The sequence below is a fragment of the Acipenser ruthenus genome, chromosome 37 (genome assembly GCF_902713425.1).
Source record: "Acipenser ruthenus chromosome 37, fAciRut3.2 maternal haplotype, whole genome shotgun sequence".
NCBI lineage: Eukaryota > Metazoa > Chordata > Actinopteri > Acipenseriformes > Acipenseridae > Acipenser > Acipenser ruthenus.
Window position 1 is genome coordinate 10,346,232 of NC_081225.1, and position 25,170 is coordinate 10,371,401.

The 25,170-nt window shown below is 42.8% G+C and overlaps 1 protein-coding gene and 1 long non-coding RNA gene across 2 annotated transcripts; one reads left to right on the top strand and one right to left on the bottom strand.

The window, feature by feature from the left end:
- Positions 1-886: 886 nt before the first annotated feature.
- Positions 887-13,509, top strand: LOC131706843 (uncharacterized). The gene is made up of 3 exons (XR_009310838.1): positions 887-1,091; positions 12,739-12,804; positions 13,423-13,509. It is a non-coding gene; the product is annotated as an uncharacterized LOC131706843 (long non-coding RNA).
- On the bottom strand, positions 8,278-25,170 carry LOC117966494 (tumor necrosis factor receptor superfamily member 10B-like). The gene is made up of 10 exons (XM_059008689.1): positions 25,042-25,170; positions 17,274-17,424; positions 16,583-16,714; positions 15,943-16,057; positions 14,067-14,161; positions 13,392-13,499; positions 13,047-13,075; positions 12,130-12,420; positions 10,855-10,903; positions 8,278-10,447 (listed from the first exon to the last, which is right to left on the bottom strand). Exons 1-10 carry the CDS (start codon positions 25,078-25,080, stop codon positions 10,146-10,148), a joined length of 1,311 nt encoding a protein of 436 aa, XP_058864672.1. The 5' UTR covers positions 25,081-25,170; the 3' UTR covers positions 8,278-10,145.

Consider the following 25,170-nt stretch of genomic DNA (forward strand, 5'->3'; position numbering starts at 1 on the left):
TACTGCCAATGTAAGCCAAAACACACCATGCTGCAAGTACCCAGCTGTACAAAAACTAATTAGCGTTAGACACGCTGCGTCTGAATTAAACGAGTGTCTGTGTTTTATAGACAGAAAGCGAGGTATGCGGTCTTAACAGTTTTCACCTGCAGCTCTTATATGAGCAACATCAAAGAAACGTTGCAAGGAATATCTGAAACCAGAGCACGTTTTTAAATAAATAATGTAGAATTAAAGAGACGTGTTTGAGGTCATGTTTATCTTGATTGTAAAGAGCTCGATTTTGCAAGGTGAATTCATTTGCACGGACAGTATACGCTGTTTTAAATGTGGACAGAATAAATAACGTGTGCACAATTAAAATTTTATTTTATCCAGGTATCATTATTTGTTTATTTAGCAGACGCCTTTATCCAAGGCGACGTACAGAGACTAGGGTGTGTGAACTATGCATCAGCTGCAGAGTCACTTACAACTACGTCTCACCCGAAAGACGGAGCACAAGGAGGTTATGACTTGCTCAGGGTCACACAATGATTCAGTGGTTGAGGTGGGATTTCAACCGGGGACCTCCTGGTTACAAGCCCTTTTCTTTAACCACTGGACCACACAGCCACCTATCATTGCTGTGTTATTTGGTTGCCAGTTCTTATATTGAGTCTCATTTTCATCTCATCTCAGACGAAAACGTTTCCGCTCAATGCCTAGGTATGCATATAGGTAGTTTGTCTCAAGGGATTTTTGCGTCATCAATGTGACACTACAGGTAAGCGAGTGAGACAGTCTCATCTTCTCCACCTGTAGGAGCGTCGCTGTTGACAATTACGTAGCGACGGGCTGAGTTGAGTTCATTTTGTTTTAATTAGTGACGCTCCTGCAAGTGGTCGAGACTCATAATCAGATTAATCTCACGTTTTTAATCTTTAGTCTCACATTGATGAGGCAAAAAGCCCGTGTGGGGAACGAACTAGAAGCGTCGTGTAATGGTCTTAATAGATATTAATGTGAACCGCAGCGCTCAAAAAACTTCATAAAAATAATGTCAAGGACGAAACAAGAACAGGAAACCTAATAACACGAAGGACACGTGGGTGAGAGGTGTATTTAATTTTATACAACATATTTATTCCTCACCTAATGAAATAAACGACGCCGTGCAAGACTGACCCTTCCTAGCAGTATGGGGTGCCATGTGTAAAAATAAATAAATAAATAAATAAAGTTAATATTTTTTTCCCAGATTTAAATTAAATCTTGTATTTTAGCTAAATGTTAATTTTTTTTAGTTAAATATTTAAGTTCACAACATCCAGATTTATCTGCCAACAGCTAAGTCTTGATTCTCAAAATAAATATGTAATAACAAAAATATATTTATTTTTTAAAATAAAGATTCAGCATTTAAATGTTAAAGTTGCTAAATGTTTTAAGATTTATAAATGATATGTACACATTTAAATATAGATATAGATATATATATATATATATATATATATATATATATATATATATATATATATATATATAATTAATTTATTTTCACAACATTTATAAATCTGGGGGGAAAGAATACAAAAGTAAAATCTGGAAAAAGTTGCCAACTTTCCTTGAACTCGAAATATATATTTTCCTTTCTCTTTTGTCTCGATTTATTTCTTTATTTATTTATTTATTTCCACCAGTTACTTAATTATTTAATTAGTTACTTAATGATTTGAATTTAGGTTGATTAAAACATTCACCTGGTTAATAACAACGCTGTGGTCTGCTCGGTTGTATTTAAGGACATGCTTGGAGCCCAACTCAGCTTTTAGACTGAGAGCTGCGATTATTCAAGCACATTATAAATGCCGTTATTAATGCTGAAAAGACTTAATAATAGACATTATGAACGATAACAGAGGTTCAATAGATTGTGTGAAAGGCAGTTTAGAGGATTTTAAAGAGCTCTTCTACAGGCAACAGGTCCTCCCGGGACACACCTCACTGTCCTTTTGAATTTCTCTTACTGATTACAAAGCCCCCCAGTGGTGCCTGTTATTCTGTGATTTGAAAGGACAGGCTGCCCTCTATCGGAATGTGTGAGTAGTGCAGGCTCAGACTGTATTGCCCGTTCTACTTGCTGGTTTTTGTATCGTTTGTGTAGATGCAAAATAACGACACATCCCTTTAAAATCCGCCACCTGTTAATTACAATCAAATGCATTGTACATGGCTAATAGTTTATTTTATTGGTCACTGGCGCTGTGCAACAGATATTTTGTGTAAGGAAGTAGAAAACAAGAAAGTCTCATGCGAGGTATGCAGTGGCGCTTCTCAATAATCTCCACAGAAATTATTATGTGTTTATTTAAGTGACTTGCTCAGGGTCGCACAATGAGTCAGTGGCTGAGGTGGGATTTAAACCGGGGACCTCCTGGTTACAAGCCCCTTTCGTTAACCACTGGACCACACAACCTCTCTGTGTTATTATTCCCTTTCAATGCATGCGGCGCTTAAACGTGTAGCTGTGAAAAATCTGTACAGCCGTGGGCAAAAGTTTTGCTTACCTAGAATTTTAGGATTGAGACATAATTAAAAGTATATATAATTTAGATATTTTATTTAACATCATGTAATCAAAGAAACTATGAAATGATATTGGAGTCTACCGGAAGCCATATTAGTAGTAGAATATTTCATGTTAGATTTTGAAATGTCATGTTGTTTCAATTTGTTATTCGTTAAGTATCTGGAAAACTCCAAAGCGGTGTGTAATTCAATATGTTAACGTAACATTATTCAGCAGGTTTCATTCGGCTTCATGAGGCAAAGTGAGTTAATTCTATATGCAAAACCTAGCTGTATTTTCATTGTGATTTAACACAGAGCCTATCGTGATCAAACTAACTAAAACCACCCAAACTGTCTCTGAGACTGTGTCTTGCGTTTCTTTCTTTTATCCATTGCTGTTACTTGACTACAGTTTGGCACCTGACCTGCACTTGAGTGGATAACAAAAAGAGGACTGTGGTCAAAAGTCGGAATTCAAAACTGCTGTTGTATAATTGATGAAATTGTACTGTAAAAACACAGCAATGAAATGCACTGTGCATTTTGTTTATATGGTAAACCTCAAAAAAAAACCAAAACACACTTCAAATGGACTCATTGACAAAGGCATTAGCGGAAAACGTTTGACTGACAGAAGGTATTGAACAAAGTGAATGCTATTCCAAGTTTGATTTATTTTGAAGTTGATTTGAACCCTTTTGAAAAAAAAATTTATAAACAATGTAGTTTTTTTTTTTTCCTTCTCATTGGTTGTTTGGCATCAAAGGTTACAGAATCACGCATCCTCCTTCTTCCTCGATATCCGACTCCTCTGCCCGAGCTCTCTGCACCCTCCTGCTTTCACACAGTCTCCTCGGACTCCTCCAAACGAGCTTGTACGGTCTGTATCTGTGCCTTGCTCGGTGTCTCATCGCTGCGGCAATCTGTGATTCATTTCCCCAAAACTTCTCCTGCGCCCCGCAACTGCTGCAGTGCCTCTCCCCCACTTCAGCCACGGATTCTGGAGTTGTTTCGAATGCAGGATTGTGGTTAACGGCCTCTGATTTAACAGGGGTGAGCTGTCGAATCCTTTCTTTTACAGGACTCGCTTCTGGGAAAGGACTCTGGGCAACACTGGACCAAGAAACAGTGGCAGCAGAGCTGGAGGAAGGCTGGGGTTGACTTTTCTGATCACTGTCCTCGCTGGTTCCATTGTCCAATAGATCGGTCTTGTCCTTCAAAGAGATTTTCACGTCCTGGTTAAAATGCTCGTGGACCTCTTTGATGGCCTCTGCTGCTACCTCCTTATCTGTGACTTTTTGCAGGTCTTTGCTGGCATTCCCATGCTGCAGAGCCAGGATACTCTGCTTGGTGGCTCTCTGTTTGCTCCGCGATGGGGGTCTCCATTCAAAGCCCCCCTTGTCTGTTGGAGACTCTTTCCTTTGTGAGCCCACAGAGGTAGAAGATCCATCGCTGTTCTGCTGGTGCGGAGACCTTATAATTGGTTTGGACGTGGCTTTTTTATTTGCAGCGGTTTCAGTACTCCTCTTTCGTAAGCGCACCAGCCTCTGCGCGAAGGGCAGCGTGAAGCCAGGCACACTGGTCAGTTCTCTGGCTGTGCAGCGGTTAAGGTCCAATCTTTTTTTCATATTGGACCATTCATGTCAACGGCAGTGGCTTTCTGCTCGGATCCAGGAAAAATTCTCGCTCTGAGCCACCCACGGCTGATCACCTGGAAACATTCCATTATGACATCACGGCTGCCTTTCTAGTGCAGGCAGCAGAGCAGTGACAGCATCAAAGTATGATGATGTCATACTGATGTCATAATGGGTTCCGTCAATGTGCAAAAGCTGCAGTTACCGTGGTGTTGGTGATAAATGAAGCACAGGATCTAAATGGCATGTGATCAATTTTCTCACAAGAGCGATGATGGTAACCTATGGCAACATGTCATAACATACATGCATGTGATGACGTGACTCCTCCTATCAATTGTAAAGGCTGCGTGATGCTTTGTATTGAAGCCATATCTCCATTAAAATCAGTGTCAACCACACTATCATTTTTACTTTTAAAGTAATGCCCTACACTTGAAAAATCAAAACGTTTGTACAGAAAGGAGATGTTTTGCTTCTTGTTCATTATATCAGTTTTACTGTGTGTATTTATTTTTGGTATAATTGTTCATGTCTACTGCATCAACGTTGGCTCTTTTTTTGTGCCCAGTTCTGGCACAGCGGAGGGTTGCACAGCCATGTCAAAAGTAACCATCCGTACTTAGGTGGACTTGATCCTCAACTGTGCTTAAGTACCACATTCATTTAGCCACCCAGGGCAATCACGGGACATGGGGTATAGCAGGAGAACGTGCCCCACTCAGGAGCCAACACTGATAGAATATACACACACAGATAGGGTAGCAGATCCTAATAAGTACCATTCATTGTGCATTTACTGGAACTGTCAGAATACTTTTCAATGCCACTGTATGCAGGGAAAAAAAACAAACATCCACACTCAATCTAAACTCCAAAAAGGAAACAAGTAACAAACGCAGATTGATGTGTTTATTTTTGCTCCTAAGATCTTTTTATTTTGTGTCCGGTGTTTACAGAATCACACAGCCTTCTGCGTTGTTCTTGGTGTCTGGTCCCTTCTCCTGTCTCCGTTCCCTCCTGTCTCTCCTTGCTCTGCTCAGGTAATCTTGATTCATCCAATAGCTACAGGTTTTCCTGTGTTTGTGCCTTCCGGGGTGTCTCTCCAGCCTGCCTTGCGAGGTGATCAGACTCCGGTTTGCCCAGCGGCTCTCAGGAGCCCCACAGTTGTCACACCGCCTCCCCTCCTCAAGCTTCTCTGCTGTCATCTCCACTTCGCCCTCAGTCATGCCCTGAGAGCGATCCACCATTCTCCTCTGCACGGGGGTCTGTGTGGCAGCAGGGGGCAGCATGGAGCTGGACGGGAAGTTCTGATAAATGATGTGCGATGCTGCAGGCTGGACCTGCTGCGACACCGATTGGGCTGGAGGGACATCACGGACAGCGCTCGGGGTACCCTGGGGAGCGTTGGACCAGGTGACAGGAAAGGCACTGCTGCTGGAAGCCTGTGGTTGATGTGAATCTGCTCGGTCTACGTGATCCGCACGCTGCTCCTGGAAGAATCGTCTGTCGGACGCTATGCTACTGAGGCTTTTGTCCGGATCTAGGATGCTTTTGCTCCCTGTTCCCACGGATCTCAGTTTGATGAATTCCACCTCCTCCCCTTCCTCTGAAGAGGTCTTCTCATCCTCCTGGTAGTACCCGAGGGCTCCTGCGATGTTTTTGCCTAAAGCGTTTCTCCGCTCTTGGCTGGCTCTCCACCGCAGGGCGTGGATCTTCTGCTTGACAGCTCTCTGTTTCTGTTTTGCATACAGGCTTTTCTTTGGCTTCCTTCGGTATCGTGGCGGCCGTGTCGGGTCGGCCCGTTCAAAGGCAGTGGAAGTGGAAGGGGCCTCCATTTCGACGAGGTTCCTGGTTCCTGATTTCATCCTAACTGACTTGGCCCTTGAATTCCTTAAACGCGCTGACCGTCTCACTTTTGAGACCCTGGCCCTTTTCTTTGCCTCTCTCGGAGCTCTCGGCGAGCGTGTTCGAGAGAGCACCACCTTCTTTGCTGTGAGAATTGAGATACCAGCATGCTTGGTCAGTTGTCTAGCCGTGCAGCGGTTTAAATCAATTTGCAATCTTTTGCTGTTCGTCATTCTCGCCCGTTCACATCAGGGATAACCCATCATCGTCCTCTCTCTGAACACTACAGCCGCCCTCTGCTTGGATCCAGGAATCTCTTCAGATAGAATTCTGTTATGACATCACGGCTCCCTTTGTTTTGCAGGCAGCAGTGACAGTAGAATGTCATACCGATGTCATAATGAGTTGGCCACTCACTTATCATAAGGCACGCCCCCATTGGAACCCAGTTGCAGCATTTATACTTCTAATTCCGCACACAGAATGTCAATGACAAAGCATTCTGAACCTTGAAAGCACAACAGGTTCTGTGTAATCAGATTAAGCATTTCGATATCAGGTTTTTGCCTGCTTTTTTAATTTTTTTTTAATTAAAACTCACTGATTTCTAACATGTTTCTAAGACTCTGGCAGCTGCCTCTAATCAAGTCGAGAGAGTACTTTCTCTCGCACAAGTTGTATGACCGACCGACCTGACGATGCAGAGCAACAAGTCTGCTAGAAATACACTCTCAACTTGATTAGCCACTGAACACTTACAAGCACACAGCACGTTCCTGTTCAAGGGTTATACCACTCTACAGGAATCCTTACCTTGACGTTTCTACAGTTCCTTCCAGCCTGCATTCTGGGTTTGGATTAGCGAGTGCTACTTTTTGCCAAGAAGAAAGGCTTTTCGTCTGGTACTGTTTTGTGGTGCTTTGATAGATTAGCCGACAGTGTGGCTCTGTGTGAACCTCAATTTTTAAATAGCATTGACCTGTATAAGACCTTGGGCAGTCGGGTTTTATGCTCAGCTTTCCTTCTGCACAAGACAGTCCGGTACGTCACCAGGTCTGAAAATCACCTGCACAGAGAGCGAGCCGCTGCTTCTGTTGTGTTGCAAATGAGCCGTGAAGCGACCGCTGTCCAGTTACACACAAAACTGTACTTAGGTTTGATCCCCATCCTTCTTTCGATCAATCGAACGCCTCGACACGCATGCCAATGCTCCATTATCACGTCTCAGAGTGCAGAATACGTGTTCTACTCATGCAGTGGTATATTTGGTTATTTTTGAGCAAAAAAATAAGCAGCGTGCATGAATGAGAATTATGAGCCATGAGATCATCAGATCTCATTTCAGTCTGACGTGTTCATTCAAGCGGCCGGTTTGCAGTGAGAATCTCCAGATCGTTTTCGCTGATGTCCCGTGATTGCACTTTGCATTTTTTGTGTGTGTGTGTGTGATGGGGAAAATAAAAGTGTTCATGTTTCTTTTCAGAAAGAAATGGCGCGAATTGGTGAACAGATAAATGGGGCGCTCTGTGTTTTTGGGGGGGCTATGACCATGACACCAGTCTGGGACTGTGTTTATACCGGATAGATTTTTTGCTTGGTTTATTTTAATGTTATTGATTGTATGTATTTATCTTGTAGTTCTTGTAAGTTCAGTGGTTTGGTAAACAAGTCTTCTCTAGGGGTGTATCAAGGTTTGATTTTGAGCTACGACTGTAACAGGTTTGTTCTCTTACAGAAGAAACATGTTTCTTAAGCGTTACAATTGATTCCCACCCCTCTTGTCTTTATTTTCTGCTGTCATATTTGTAATTCGTATACATTAAAAAAAGGCACATGCTCAAGTCTAAACTGATATATATATATATGTCACCTCACTTGGGCTATATAGTATACTATGAAAATATATATGCATGACAACTAATGTAATGTGTGAATATGTAATTCTATACCCTATATAAAATCAATGTCTTAAGTACTTTGAAAAAATGTAATCAATTTATCGATGTACTTAATCATAAATCTATACATTAACTCAGTATTTTACTGGAGAATTTGAATTTAAAAAAAAAAAAAAAAAAAAATGGCCCACATCCATTTCCCATGGCGTGTGTGTTTGGGGTTTGCTTATTTAAGTAATAATTCAAAGTTTCTCACATGCTGTAAGAGGGCAGTCCTTTACCCTGGTGTCCTTTTAGGGAAGTGTTGTATTGATTTATACAAATCAACAGAGACAGAGAACTTGTTTGGAAATACTTTAATTGTGAAAATATATTCCTACGATGGAAATACATTTTCTTTGAAAGGCCTAATTTGTATAACAAACAATTTTTTTTTACAGAAATATATATACAAAAGTACAAAATGTATACTCTGTTCAGTAGAAAATAACCTGCAGAATGCAACAACAGATTGACAGCAGGATACAGCGTAACGTACAGCTAGAGTTCTGTAGACTTATCTCTACAAAGTGCGACATACAAAGTGCGATAGGGGATCTGGGTAGATCCCTACTGGAGGACAATAACACTGTACAGAGGAAGTTGATTGAAAAAAGCCACTTTTGCATCGCCTTTACAATGACTAGAATACCATATCTAATACAAAAGAGCAGGAAAACAGAATTTGCATTCACAAGGGAAGACAGACCCTTACACAGTACAGCATGTCACTTACTTCAGTGTATGGCGTCTGATTTAATCAGATTCCTGAGTTTACAAGACTGACGAGGCAAGGATTTAGACTGGTCCTAGTAAAGGATCACGAGTAAATCACATCACTAGATCCCCACCCCACCTCTTTCCCATTCCAGTTTACATAAACACAATTCCTGATCTGATTACTTGAGATGATTGGAAAAGGATTTCATTTCACCGGACAGAGACTGAGCGTGAAATGCAAGCGATAGTCCGACCCACAATGCAACAGAGCCGGGCTCGTCTGCATTCGAGGCTTCAGAGCTTTTAGCCTCGTCTCACCGACGGGGGAGAGAATCCGTACCGGCCGTGCATCACACAACACCGTTACGCAGGTCAGCTTTCTGATCTACAATAGCGTGCTAATGCAAGTGCTGAAGCACAAAGCAAGCCAACGACAGCAAAGGCAGCTATACGTTCCGTAACACCATTTTTCTGGTTATTTTAGTGCATTTTTGTTGAATTTGAACAAAGACTCACATTTGAAGGGTGGTGTCTTACCTAAAGAGACATAGACCTTTAATCTTGTGCCACTTGGACGTGTCAAAATTGTAACGATGGCCGTCCAGTCATTGCACACTAGATGTCTATCTACCCCACACCTGCTCAAATCATTTCTCTGTATTCAGAAGCAACACTGATGCACCAAGTTCCTCTTTTTCAAGTTGTACGATTTTACAGCTTTCAAACCACCGTTTTTCTTTTCTGGCAGATTCTATGCAAAGCTACGCATTTTGTCTGCATACCAAAAAGGCTGGTGTTTGAAATTGTTCTGCTGTAAATCATTTACAATTGTAAATGAGAGGAATGGAACAAAGAACAAAAAGTGTACAGTGCAATCACTTTATTTATTAAATAGCATAATAAATACAATAAAATGATAAATAATATAGCTTCTCTTTCACATAGACAACGTGCCATACACGCTGCTGTAGGCTCTTCCATTTTCACTCCTCAGGTACCTCAAATGGTACGTGGCTCAATGGACTGGAATGGACGACCAGGTAAGTAAACTGGGCTCAGTGGGGCACGGGGATGGAGGGGAGTGGTGCTGGGATGCCAGCATCCCTGTCAAGCCTTCCCGAGGTGAACACCGAAGACGGGAGGTGCCCCTCTGATGACCCCTCGGCTGTGCCCGTCCCATCCCATTCCAGATGGCTGCCATGGTGCTCTGCCAGGGAGATCACAGCAGGCCGATCCCTGGAGCCAGCATTACACTTCAGGGTTGGCGACTGCCGCAGAAACTTTAAAAACGTCAATACACCCACATTCCCTGCCTTGATGTGGCTTTCCCACATCGAGGCAGAAGTGCGTGAACTTACAAGAAACTCGCGGCATTCATTTCATTAGTGCCGGAGCATTTGTTCTGGGGCTTTGTTTTTTCTCTCTTCTTACTGAAGCAGTGGGTGTTTGTCTATAAAAGGTGTACATCTGATTTTGTATAAAATTGATTTTTGATGACTTCTTCTATAATTGTTTCCACAGTAAGCCTGTGCTCCAGGTTCAGCAGGGCCCTCAGCAGGGTATTAATATCGGCTGCTTGTCCTCGTTCCTCGTGCCAGGTGAGCAGCATCTCATGAAACTGCTCCTCCACGTTACCAGGGTGGTTTTCCCGAGCCATCTCGATTTTGTTATTATGGAGTCCTACTTTCCTCATGAGTCTGATGCGGGATTTAATCGGAACTTTATAAAATTCATCCAGACAGTCCATGAGAGCTACAAGGAGAGAGAAAAAAAAAAGAATATTGGGAGTCGTTTTAAAAGATTCAGCATAAAATTTCAGTAACAATGCATTCTATCGGTCCTTTATCAAAGTCTGTCAACCTGTTGATTTGCGGTAGACATGTAGCAGTCATGCGAGGGACAGCACAGTATTAGATCACAGGCATTTCCACGCTTTACGTGTGCTTTAAACACTGCAACTAATATTGCACAGCATGCAGGGAGCCCTGAAATATATTGTAGCCCTGCACCTTAAGTTTGGGCTGTTGGGTAAATGAGTTACCTGCCGAGGTACACCACCTCAGACGGCAAAGTAAACACAATACCAACAGGGGGGGAAACAGAACATTCATTTACTGAAGAAAGAAAACTATAAAAGTCGAACTAAGGACTGAGCTTACCGTTGTCCTGCAGTGGAGTAAGGCTGTATAATTGGCTTGAGTCCTCAAGCTGCAAAAGAAGGAAACACTTTGTGAGCTTCTACGTTTAAATCTCATGGGCTGGCTGTGTCCGTGAACGGTCAACGGGATAAGATCAAGCCTTCAGAGCTATCCAAGAATTCAATCCTTTTTGCTGGGTGTGTAAATGAAAGGCACCACTGTGAAATCTAAACTAATCAAGAAATCCTTGTTCTTGATGAGTGGAAATGAAATCTTATCCCGTACAATGAGCATGCAGCACAATTACAATGTTAAAAACGCTTCCGTCTGGGTTCACAGACCCCAACCTGGGCACTAGTCTTGGACTACTTAAAACAACAGGAGTTAGTGTGACTGGGCAATCAAGCAGAGATATACAACAGCACTGCCCCCTAGTGTTAGAGTTCCCTATTCTGACCTCCTCATGCAAGAGGGAACAAATTAAAAAGGACGGGTTAGCAAGTCTTGTTAGTCTTGCATTAAAAGAAACGGCTGTTGTCCCCCAATTTCGTTAAGATGTCTTTAACCCTGTGGTGCTCGAGCATTTTGTTAAATGAGAAAAGCTACTTTATCTATGTAACTATAGTAGATTCTCTTGTACAACTCTGGCTTGTGAGGCTGGATATAACATAGGAGGGGTGGCTAAGCATTGTATCAGTTGTGATGCAGAACTGGGCATTGCAGGGTTAAAAATAAAAGAGGAACGAATTCAGATCATTTTGATGTGGGGTGTAGAGAGTCAGCGGGGTGTATCCTAAAACATCACTGTTGAGGAGTAACACATTACTGTAATCCGATTACTATTTTTCAATAACTTTGATTTTCAATGCTTTTTATCACAGATGGGGCAACGAAATGCAGCCACGGTTAACATTTTAGGAAAAAAAAAAACCAGGCAAGCGCTTAAAACAGTGCGAGTCAAGCCTGACACATCACACAAACACACTTCATAGGATCTTACAAGAAAACTGCGTCGCAGGAGGGAACGAGTGGGCTGGATCTTCACAGAGTATTTCGAGCTGCAGCCTGACCAATCCGAAAAAAAATAAAACTCTGTAAAACTGTGCCTGAGACGTTACTGTCACTAGTTACATTTCCTTTTTAAAAAAAAGTAACTTCCCAACGCTAAGCAGCCTAATACATGATACGGTGCATGTCAGACTTCTGGGACACCCTGTGCAGGACTCTGAATCACCATTTAAGTATTCATTTCTCAATTGCTTAAACAGATCTTTTAACTGTGCCTGAGACTCTCACCGTGGCAGCGCTGGCGAGACTGGCCCTGTCAGACGGAGGGCTCCCTCGCTGGGGAGGGGTGCTGCTCCCTCGCTGGGGAGGGGTGCTGTGGTACGGGGCGCTGCTGAGGCTGTTCTGGGATGAGGCGGCTGTGTCAGAGAGACTGCCCCCCAGTCCACAGTCATCACTGTCCTGGCCTGCAGTCTCGGGAGAGCGCTCAGCCTGCAGCAAGTGGGTAGACTCCCGCATCTGAGACTCGTTGTTGTTGTTGTGGTTCTGCATCTCTATGGGGGAAGAGGTGCTTGGAATGTCCTGCAAGACAGGAAGTCTGTGTAAGAGCCACACCTTCACCGCTGTGCCCGCTATCGATTCTGATATACCCATCTTACACTGCCATCCAGAACAACAATCGCTGCCAGCATCTTGTGCACGTTTTAAAATCGATGTCTTCTACATGGACAGAGCCTGCTGGCCAGCAGTGTGGTGAATGAAGGGGTTCACACACAGGTTTGCAGGGAGCCCACAGTGTTTGTATAAAACACGCCGAGGAGACAGGGAGCCAGATGCAACTAATATAATTGACCAGCTGTCCCAAGCTTTAACATCTCTATCCATCTCTCTTTCCACAAGGTCAGATCGGTCTACGCTACGCCAGGGATCGGGCGAAGAACACGTTGGTCCTCAGCCAAGGTTCAGGTATTAATATAACGTGGGGCTCATTACACACGCTCCCCTTTCCTCTGGCAGCGAAAGCACCAGACCAGTCCACACAGCCAGCCCAAACGAAACAGGAGGAAGGGGGAGCTAGATGGGATTAGCAAAGCAGTAAACAAGCCTGGATCTTGTAGTGGAGCACGCGGTCTAACCCCTATACTGTATGAACACAATGCAGGAGAATGTCTTATGCTGAGCTACAGTGTTAGATAAAAGGCACTTACCGTGGGAGTTTCTGTGTTCACATGCAGCTCTGAAACACAAAGATCCACTTCAGTATGCCTTATAGAATTAACACATTTTGATTCATAAAAAGGTTGTATGAAACCTGCTGAACAAATGTTATGTTAACATATTGAATTACACCAACCCCACCCCCGTGATGTTTAAAAAGATCTAAAATTATAGATTTAAAATGAATCCTAAAATTTTTGGTGATTCAAAACTTTTGGCCACAGCTGTAAATGCATTGTATAAAAACATAATCACTAGATTGTAAACAAACTCAATGTCTTGCTTTTACAGTATCTAGCATGTAATGAAATGATGCTTCAGCATTAGTTACTTACCCCTGTTCTCGTCTGGACGATTTCTCCACAGAATTAACCCAATCACTACCAGCACCACAAAGATCAAGGGCAGTACAACAGCGAGGACGATGATACTTGAGGAAGAATCTACAAAAAGATATCAGACGCTGAATTACAATCAAATCAGAAACTCACAATGGAAAGCTGTCTGTATTGCTTGCTGTGTGTCTTCGGATTAGCCCGTTGGTATTGATCATTTTCATGAGATCTGCTATGGCGAAATCATATTTGTATTTATGTAAAACAATACAGTCCTGGCACTCAGAAAAACCAGGGGTGCCATTAGCAACCACATAAGGATACAAGTGGATGAGTCGGAGCTGATAAAATCCGACGCAGAATCCAGGTTTTAATGAGAGTCAGAGAGACCGCTGCCTCCCTGTAAATTCAACGAGTCCTCTAGTTACTGCAGATAAACTAAAAGGGCTTTGGTCTTTGTTTAAGATCCTTTTTTTCCAATAGTCCGATAATTGTCATATAAAACTCATGGTACATAAAATTAGGGGTTGTGATGTGCAGCCATGTTCTTAAACTCCATGCCCAAACAATGAAGATGTGTGAGCTGCACAGCGGTGTGCAAACAAGGCAGTCTGAATAGCTCTCGGTTTAGGCATATTACAGATATCTGTACTTGTCGTATAAAGGGATTATCACCTGATTCTGTGCCAGCTGGAGGGCTGTCTCTGGTCCCACACACAGTGTTTGCAGTGGCATTGCAGTTTGTTCTCACCTCCTTCCCCTCCGGGCACCTGGCAAACGAGACAGAGTTCAGAAAAATCAATGGAAACGACAAGGAAGGGTATCAGCACCACTGCACTGTGCACGGCCTACTCCAGGGCTACTGTGGTGCCATCGCTGTGACCCGCTAATGGATCCCCAGCGGTGACTTTTCAAAACGTTCCATCGGGGCAGGTGAACAGAGTTAACAGATACACCTCTTGCACAGCGCAGCTGTCTAACACCTTCATGGGTAAAAACCGTTAACTAAAAGCAACTTTAGTTTACGAAACAGCCGACTCAATCCAAATTCTGCTTCAGCATTTTTCTGCATCTGCAGCACTGCGTGAGAGTGGAGAGGGTATGGAGTAGGTTACCAGGCCATGCTGTTGAGGCTGAATCCGTGGGCTCCTTTAACCCTTTGCAGTCCTTTGCAATTTTCCCTTTCCGGTCCAATGTTGGACCCTGTCCGACATCATCAAAAAGACGCAAAAAACAGGTCTCTAGTCGTTTTTTCTCCGGGAAAAGCCGAGAAAACCATTCAACGGCCGAGTGAGACCGATAGGAGCCGAAAAAAAGGGGGCGTATCTCATGAATAGAGATAGCCCCGACACCACATAGATAACACGGACACAAACAAGATAGCTGCTTCTGCATCCAGCCCTCAAAGAATATCACAGACATTTGCAGAGCTTTCAGTAGATGTTATAGTAATAAAATAATGCCTTGGATCGCATTATTGAGGAGTTTGGTGATATGCTGGAGATGCAGTACTGAGTGTCCTGTTGATAAGCAGTGCCTTTTAAACCTGTTTTACTGTGAAAAAAAAATCTCTTAAACGGCGTGTGTAAAATAAACTGCGGGTGTGAAAAATTGTACCCGACGCGCCCGAGACGCGCTGAATAAATGGACCACAAAGGGTTAAAGATTAAGCAGCGGGGTTCTGAAAAATACAGCGTGCCACGTGTCGCTACAGCTGTTTAAATAACATACCTGTAACGTCTTCTTTTCATTGTTAACATCGAAACGTTTTACACTTTACAACGTTAGTCTGTTTCAAAATGGCTGCTCTAGTGCACTGGGGTTTGAGATCTGTCCTTTAAAATCATAAAAAAGGGCTCTGGCTTTTCTGTTCCCTACCACATCATGGATCGTTATCGCTGTGTTACCTGTTTGACAATGTGGGAGATAATCCTGACACTATCAGTGCACTAGAGAGGACATTTTGAAAAGAGCTTTGAAACAGACTTTTAAAAAGTTAAGTGTAAAAAGTTGTCAGGGTGTTAACAATGAAAACAAATGACAGGTAGGTTATTTAAACGGTTGTGGCAACACGTGGGGACGGGTAACGCTAAATTTTTGGGAACCCCGCTACTTAGGTCTTTAAGACCAGAATGTTTTCAAATCAACCAGCTACTGGGAACCTGATGAGCACTGATGAGCTGAATGGCCTCCTTGTTTGTACGCTTTTAATTTATCAATACTGCTGCATTTTGAATACTGGCTTCTACCTAAAACGAGTCCTTTCATACCCTTTAAAAACCTGAAATCGGATACTTCAGAGGAGCTACATTGTGGAGCTTAAACTTCTGAAGCCCCAAAAATCAGAAACACACTTCGATACCTTTCAACTTTTGCAGTTAACAAAATCAGGGATCATAACGACACAGTTAAAGAGAACATTTAAATAACAGGTAGATGCCAGTTAAAAATGCTCCAGATAATGACAAAGTAGCCTGTCCTCAGATGAGGACAATGGCACTTCATGGGTTAGGGGTTAGGGGTTAGGGGTTAGGAGGGTATTTCCTCTTACTTTGAGCAGCGCTTGCAAACCTCGCAGGGCTCCTCGGGGAGGCAGTAGTGGGTGCCAGACTTGCACTGGCAAACGCGGTTCTGCGACGGAGTGCAAGGTACCGCCTCTTCTTGGTCTAGAAATACAAGGAGGAATGGACAGCATCAGCCAGGGGGAGGCACTATACACAAGATCACTGAAATAAGGACCTTGTCCTGCAACTTTTACAGCAACATCTCCAACAGTGTGTGATCCAGTTTGTGTTTTTAGTGTGAAGAATCAGGTTTTTTAAATTTAACTATACCATATGCTCTATGCTTTGCACGTGTGACCGAAAGAGCTCAAAACAAGACTTAAAAACAAGCCTTACCCTTGTTTAAGAAATTCTATTGTATTAGGCTTAGAACAGACTTAATTGAACAGGTTTAAAATTATTCAACCAATCGTAAAAGCCATGACGAGAAGTCTGATTTCTCTACCATATAACATCAGTGTCTCCAATGCATAAAACATGAATGAGTTCATGAAAAGGATACGTGTACTGCACACACTGACTGTAAAACGCACTACTCTAAAACGACATGCACATCTTAGTAAAAAGTCAGAACATTCAGTAAAATGTTTAAGTGGTAAGGTTTGAGGGAATGCAGACCAGCCTTACCTGAGCGACAGCGAGTGCACTGAAGACAGCGATCCAAGCCGCTGCTGTGCTCCGTGTAGTCTGTGCCAGCGGTGCACGCCGCACACTGGCCACTAGAGCCCGCTGTTGTGCACTTCTTCATCACATATGTCCCTGCAGTAAGAAACAGCGAGTCAGCTGGCAAAGCCCAACCAGGTTTAATTTTCACTCTGGTCACAAATATATAAGCCTGGTTTCACAGACCCCGGTCAGCACTAATCATGGACCTAATGTGATCGTAGGTCATTACTGCTAATCCGGGTCGGATACAAATCAGAATCCAGTGAAATTACAGAGCTGGAAACCTTTATAGAAGGCATTTCAATAGTACCAAATAAAGTACAGAAGAAATCAGATAAAGAATTTTGCTGCTGCTGTTTGTAGGCAGTGCTAGTATTCAATCATTTCATAGGATTTGTTCTTACGTACATCACATGGGTTAACTGTACAGAGGTGCACATCTGGCGCTATGGGGAGCAATAATTCTGGCTGCAGAAACTTTTTCACTATTTGAAGCTCAAAAGGTAAAGTCATATTTAGAGACTAATTTAAAGAAGTGCATGTTGTTGCCAATCCCGTCGGGGAACTGCAAGACAGCACTGAAGCTTTTTTCCCCGTTTCTGTACCATTGAGGCTGGTCCGCTTGCCCCAGCAGGGCCCGTGTCCCACTCACCGGCAGGACAGTTCAAGCAGCAGAACCCGGAGTTAGGATACTGCTCGCCTCGGCAGGTGATCTCTCGGGCTGTCCTGTTCTCTCTGAGCGATACATCGCTGTCAAGCCGATCAGTCTTACCGGAGTCCACGGGGATACATAAAGATGGAGCCTACAACACAAAGCACGTTTTTCATGGTTTCATTTCGGCAATTGTGCTCAACATTAATTCTCCTCAATGTTTTGGACGGGGGTTCAAATGAGGGGGTCGCCAGAATGACTGGGGGTGGGATATTTATTGCCCCTTATACCCCAGTGAGAGCCCTTCCTTACTAAACATCTCGGGATCCCTGAATAGCGAATCCTCTCCTCGTTAAACATATGCGGAAGATTTTAACAATCAGGACGTCTCACAAGTGCAGCGGTACTGCAACTGCAGAGACACCTCAACCAACATTGTTATGCATGAAGAATGAACAGGGATGGGGCCCAGTCAGTGTATTAAAAGGATGTCAAGACTAAGGGATTTCAGGACTGTAGAATGACTCTGATCATCCCCACTCCCCAATATAGTGTCGGATTTTATTTTATTTGAGAGGGTCGCTTGAATCCATTTGTGCTGAAACCTGGTTAAGGCAATCTACTGTAGGAGTCTGTTTTATTGTAATAAAATGCACAGTTAATGTGGTGCATATCTAACAGTTAAATACAAATGTCTTCAAGGCATTCCTCAGAACAATATACGCCCCAATGGAAAGATTGCTTTACTGCCAAGTGCACTCTGCTTTGCCGGGAATGTGCACAGCGATTCTGTCAGGACTTCCTGTAGTTTGTTCAATACCAGTGCAAACTGGTTTAGCTCAAAAAGATAAAAAAAAAAAAAAAAAAAGGACCAACGATAATTCAGTCGGGTGACTCACCACTTAATTATCTACAGCACACAGGGACTGAGTGCAACGCTATCCTCTTGCAAAGTGCCTGGTCTTTAACTGTACCAGCAAGAAACACATTGAAGGTGTGGTCCTGTGCCATTGAACCTGTGTGTGTGTGTGTGTGCAGCACCAAGCGCACTCTGTTGATTCTCAGTGCAAGAGAAACTTTTTTTTTTTTTTTTTTTAATTAATAAACTTTAACAAGAAAGTTTTCAAAAATAAAAAAATCTGACTGACGTCGTACATATGCATCAGTTCTTCGTTCTCGTTGGTTTTAAACTGTGTGTGTCCTGGCACGTTCAGTATCTTTACTCTAACTACGGTAAGGGAGATCCAATTACTCTGAGGTCTTGCTTCTCGGAGCTGTGGAATTTCCCCTCCTGATCTGTTACACAGCACAGTTTAAACAAAACAGAAGTCGGCTGTGAGGCCACTGCTCCACACAATGCCAGAGCAGTGAGGGTGTGAGATTGAGCGGAAACCATGTGATCAATCAGGTGATTTCCTCCGAAACTACCTGGTGAAATAATATACAGAGCTGGGTGGGGACCTCCGGAACTCTCACACTCTCTCTCTCTGACACATCACAGGATGTTCAAGCCTGTAAGACCACATGTAAAGTGTACACACGGGGGGGGGGGGGTTCTGATCCAATATTACGGTGTCCATTTTAGGACATCCTCAAGTATCACTGCCTCCTGTGTCAGGCATCAGTCCTCCTCGAGTCAGGCGTCAGTCATGGGTCCTCCTCGGGCGCCTGACACAGGAAGGTGTGATACCTCAGGATGTCCTAAAATGGACACCGTCCTACGTTGGACAAGGCTCCCCAATCTCAATTGGCATTGGTGTGCGCTGTGATGTAACCTTTACATCTCTGGTTATCTTTTGAAATCGGACAGCTTTAAGAACACGGGACACGTCGGCAAATGTGAAAAAGTCACTGGCAGTAAAAACAAAGATCAAAGAAGATGAGTGAGAGAGAGAGAGAGAGAGAGAGAGAGAGAGAGAGAGAGAGAGAGAGAGAGAGAGAGAATGACTAAGCATTAATGCAGTAATGGAGGTGGGGTGCGGCTGGGTCTGAAAAGAAGTCACGGAATGTTAGAGAGCAAACTCAAAAACCGGGGGCAGGGAAGAGAGCCATATATGGTTCTGAGGGCGTAAGAATCTTCTTTGCATAAATGCAAACACTGACCGTGTGGAGCACAGCGACGCCTGAAATCTGTTCAAGCAGATCTGTTCTTACATACACTGTGCCCCCATACTCTGATCCTGTTCATGCTAAGACTGCCCTTACCATGGTTCCTGTACGCGCTTCTGTAGCTGCACATACAAATGTGACACTTCGTTATAGTAACAGATTCTGATACCCTTACTGTGCTAAAGAATGTCCTCACCAAGTTTCATTACAATTGCCAGACAGGGCCTGTATGCCCAGGATACACTCAATAAATTGTGTAAAGAATGCCCTTACCAAGTATCATTACAATAGGCAGACAGGGCCTGTATGCCCAGGATACACTCAATAAATTGTGTAAAGAATGCCCTTACCAAGTATCATTACAATAGGCAGACAGGGCCTGTATGCCCAGGATACACTCAATAAATTGTGTAAAGAATGCCCTTACCAAGTATCATTACAATAGGCAGACAGGGCCTGTATGCCCAGGATACACTCAATAAATTGTGTAAAGAATGCCCTTACCAAGTATCATTACAATAGGCAGACAGGGCCTGTATGCCCAGGATACACTCAATAAATTGTGTAAAGAATGCCCTTACCAAGTATCATTACAATAGGCAGACAGGGCCTGTATGCCCAGGAAACACTCTACAAATTGTGTAAAGAATGTCCTTACCAAGTTTCATTACAATTGGCAGACTGGGCCTGTATGCCCAGGACACACAATACATTCTGGTAAAGAATGTCCTCACCAAGTTTCATTACAACTGGCAGACTGGGCCTGTATGCCCAGGATACACTCAATAAACTGTGTAAAGAATGTCCTTACCAAGTTTCATTACAATGGGAAGACAGGGCTGGTATGCCCAGGATACACAATAAATTCTGGTAAAGAAAGTCCTCACCAAGTTTCATTACAACTGCCAGACAGGGCCTGTATGCCCAGGATACACTCAATAAACTGTGTAAAGAATGTCCTTACCAAGTTTCATTACAATAGGCAGACAGGGCCTGTATGCCCAGGGCACACTCAATAAATTCTGGTTAAGTATGTCCTCTGGGGAAACTCCCTGCAGTCAGAGGCTGCTCTCAGTTTGCGCCACACTGCTCTCAGAGGTAAAGCAGAAGGGCCCTGTGGTTAAAAGAAACAGCCCACATTCCTGGAGTCCCTTCCTCTCTGTTCTCGTCGGCAGTGTGGCACAAGCAGAACCCTGCCGAGCTGGACGGTGTTGCTTTAGTTTAATTAGCGCATCGGGCAGGCCAGCCATTTCAGTTGGCAATGCCAATGGTGGCTTTAACCCATTGTGTGCCAAATTAAATAAATACAATAAAAACGAGAAACACGAGCTGCATTTATGTACAGTAACTCGACACCTTACGTTTAAACGCAACTTTTGCGGTGAACAAAAATTAGACTATTGAAGTTATCATAACAATAGTTAAAAAAACAAACAAACAGGTAGCTGCTACTTAAAATTCTCCCAAGAAAATGTAGAAAGGGTTTCGACTTCCCTTCCTTGGTGTTTTTATATTTAAGACATTTTTGGGGCGATTACGTTTTACTGCATGCCATATTATTATTATTATTATTATTATTATTATTATTATTTAGGTAAACTGTATAAACTACCAAACCGGCGTTGCATAAACGCAGTCATTTCCGAAACTCGTGTTTAGAGAAAGTTGCTGAATTACTGAACCTAAACACAACCACATCACAAACAGACACAGGCGTGCCGTGACTAATCGGTGACTTTAATAAGTTTATACCGGTGCTCTTACTTCACACGAACACGCGGTAATAATCGAGTGCAGCGCTCTGCAGAACTCTGCATGCAACATTCTAAAAAGGTTGCTCGTGCGAGGTTTGCAAGACACCCAGCTCCGCTGCACGACATGCAAATCCTGTGATTGTATTCTTGTGATACATTATGTGCCACCACAGTCAAAAACTGGATACATGATTCAGAAAAATAATTGTTTTACATAGAGGAAATGTACCACTCCACACACGGCATATCAAAGTTATTATTATTATTATTATTATTATTATTATTATTATTATTATTAAGTAATATGTATTTACACATATGCGGATTTCGGATGCACCGGGAAATTGAACTACCTGAACTAAACAAGTCCGGGCATGTTCTCCATAGGAATCTCAAACACACAGCTCCACATCCGAGGAGGACGCTGTACAGCTCCTTATCGGTGTATTTTTTTTACTTCAAATACATGCATCTCTTATAAAGGACTCACAGGTTTGCCTGTCTCCGTCTCTATGACTGTACACAGCTGACGCTGGACACATTTCATCTGAAGCGTTATTGGCTTGAAATCATTTTACATGTTAATTGCCTTACTTTATCCAACACAAACCAAACGCTTTGCTTTTACAGACGCATTTCGGTGCCGTGCAAAAATGAAAATCTTCCTTCTAGTAGGAACTAAGGCCCTGTCCACACTACATAACCGATCTCGAGAACCGTACTCGAAACCGCTCTAATTAATCCAGCTCCAAGCGTCCACACTGCAGTACCGTTTCATGTTTAGTCTGGTTTAATGCGTCCACACACCATTAGAATAGTTCAGTTACAATTCCCAGCAGCGCAATGAACCGTGGAAATGAATACGACAGTATCCCACCATGCACTGGATTTTATTTTAAAATGATGTGTTATGCCCCATATTAACAGAGGTCCATACTGCATAAATTAAATATTACAAGTATTGTGGAAAAAGTAAATCCGAACACACACACACACACACTGACACACACTGACACACACACACTGACACACACACACACACACTGACACACACACACAGACACACACACACACACACACTCACACACACACACACTACACACGCACACACACACACACACACACACTGACACACACACACACACACACACACACACACACTGACACACACACACACACACACTGACACACACACTCACTGACACACACACACTACACACGCACACACACTCACTGACACACACACACTACACACGCACACACATACACACTGACACACACACTACACACACACACACACACACACACACACTGACACACACACACAGACACACACACACAGACAGACACACACACACACACTCACTGACACACACACACTACACACACACACACACTACACACTACACACACGCACACACACTCACGCACACTCACACACACACACACACACACAAGTAGGGCTTGAAGTTTTCAGGTTTTATTTTTAATCAGGTGAAGTCCCTTTAAACAAATTGAGCTGATTCTGTTTTATAATTAAACTCAGAAAAAGCTCTTAATTACAAAACAATCTTTGTTTTTACCTTCATATCTTGCCTGAGCCTAATTCTGGTCCTCTCAATTTTATTTCAAACAGAGCTGACAAATTACGTAATTTGTTCATCCCCGATCCTACTTTTAACTCGCATTTCATTTTTGCAGTCGCCTAATTTAACGCTGTGTTTTTGTTATTTTCCCTATTAGTTTAACAGAGATGTCCTGACAGATTTTTTGAAGCATAAAAATGAATACCTAGTGCGGAGTGTACACTGATAGCAACTCCTTCGGGCGCCTGCTCTGAGTATTTCGCCAAACACACCACAAAGCATTTTAGTATACTGGAGAATACACAAACAATGTAGTTTGGTACTTGTTGCGAGACTACGTCCTGAGGTGGTCTCGAGTCCGGTTAAATGCTGCGTAGTGTGGATGCAAACTGTATTTATCACTTGTAAACCGGCTTAAATGCAACTAATACGGTTTAAAGGCATAGTATGGACAGGGCCTAAAACTCAACTTAAGAATCTCAATATAGCTGCCCTGAACCTCGGAAACTGTCTGCTGTTGCCTTCCCCCGACAGTACGAAGCCTTGGTGTACTTCTGGATAGTAACCTCTCCTTTGATGCCCACATCTCCTCCGTGGTCAAATCCTCCTTCTACCATCTTCAAAACATCTTCAAAGTCCGTCCCTACCTTTCCCTCCTGGATGTGGAGATACTCTATCATGCATTTGTCTCCTCTCCACTCAACTACTGCAACTCTCTATATGGTGGTCTCCCGGCACGCACCATAAACGGACTGCAGCTAGTTCAGAATGCCGCTGCCAGGATCCTTACACCAGATGTAAAAAACGTGATCCCATCACCCCCCGTCTTGCCCAGCTGCACTGGCTACCTTGTAAAGTTCAGGATTACTTTCAAAACTCTCCTGCTCACCTACAAGGCCCTTCATCACCCAGGTCCCGAGTACCCCCTCAACCTGCTGACCCGCTGTGTCCCAGCCCGCAAGCTGAGGTCCTCCGACTCTGTCCTGCTTGTTATCCTCAAGCAAAAGCGCACCACACTCAGAGAGCGCTCGTTTAGCTTCATGGCTCCGACTCTCTGGAGCTCTCTCCCAGCTTTGGTGCGTGATGCTCCCACCGTCGCTCGCTTTAAATCAGCTCTCAAGACCCACTTGTTCTCTCTCGCTTTCCATGCTCTTTAAGCCTGATATCTGCTGTTAGCTGCTGTGTTGCTGCTACTATTTCATGTATTCTGCACTTTCCACTGTATTTAATGTATTATGCATTGTTTTTCCCTGTATATCATGTGTTATGCATTTCTCTGTATTTACAGTATTATGGATTTTCTTGTTACTGCATCTTATAAAGTGCTTTGCGATCCACTATGAAAGGCGCTATATAAAATAAAGATTGAAAAATACATTATTATTATTAGTAGTAGTAGTAATGATAAAAAAAAAATGTGTATCTACAAAAAACACAGGTATAATGAAATTAAAACAAAAGCTATGACGTGTGCAGCGAATTGATTTCTCTCGGCTTCCCCCGCTCCTCGGTGTTTCAATGGCTCGAATTGGCCCGCTTCCACGATTAAATGCAATAGCATTTACAAGAATGCATTCCTCACACGATCACGCGTCCAAACCTTCATCTAAACGGAACCCGGTTACAGTCCATTATTATTATTATTATTATTATTATTATTATTATTATTATTATTATTATTATTATTATTATTATTATTAATAATATTAATTTCCTCGTGGTTTAATATTTCAGAGGTATGTGTTTTACAGCCTTAAAAAGATCGCCGGCTGCATGCATTTTATTTTTGATTTTTACGTAGCTCGGTTGAAATCGGTAAATGAATGAAGGCACTGACAAAACTACAATATTAACATTATATAGAAATAATAACTCAAAAGGAAAAAAAAAACATTCGGTTATTTTACGCAGAATTAAGTCACTATCCTCCGACAAGCACAGCGGTGGGCAAAAGTTTTGCATCACCTAGAATTTTAGGACTGAAACAAATATATTTTATTTATCATGACGTAATTAAATTAACAACAGCAAAAAAATAATAATTATATCGCAAAAGTCTACCGGAAGCCATAAATAGTAGTACAGTAGTATTTCATGTTAGATTTCGGAATGTCACATTTGTAAATGCCAGTTTTCTGTTAAGTATATGGAAAACTCCAAAGCGGTGTGCAATTCAATATGTTAACATTATTCAGCAGGTTTCATTCGACTCTATGAAGCGAAATCAGTTCTATCGGGTGATGCAAAACGAGTTGGCCACTGCTGTTGGAAGCCTTCAGCGATGAAATAATTACAAAGAAGTGAAAAAGAAGTACTTACAATTAAAGCAAATAGTGTTAATCCCAAAACAATGTTCATGGTATTGCACTCCAAATACTTTTCACTGTTAAAGCACTTGCTAACTTCTCTCCTGACGCAATGCACGGTCCTTCCTGGTTGTTCAGTCTT

Coding starts and splice junctions, on each gene's coding strand:
- LOC117966494 (XM_059008689.1), bottom strand. CDS start 25,080: ATGAACATTGTTTTGGGATTAACACTATTTGCTTTAATT. Junction 16,715..17,273: donor CTGCTTGAACTGTCCTGCCG/GTGAGTGGGACA, acceptor TTCTTACTGCAG/GGACATATGTGATGAAGAAG. Junction 16,058..16,582: donor GTGCACTCGCTGTCGCTCAG/GTAAGGCTGGTC, acceptor TTGTATTTCTAG/ACCAAGAAGAGGCGGTACCT.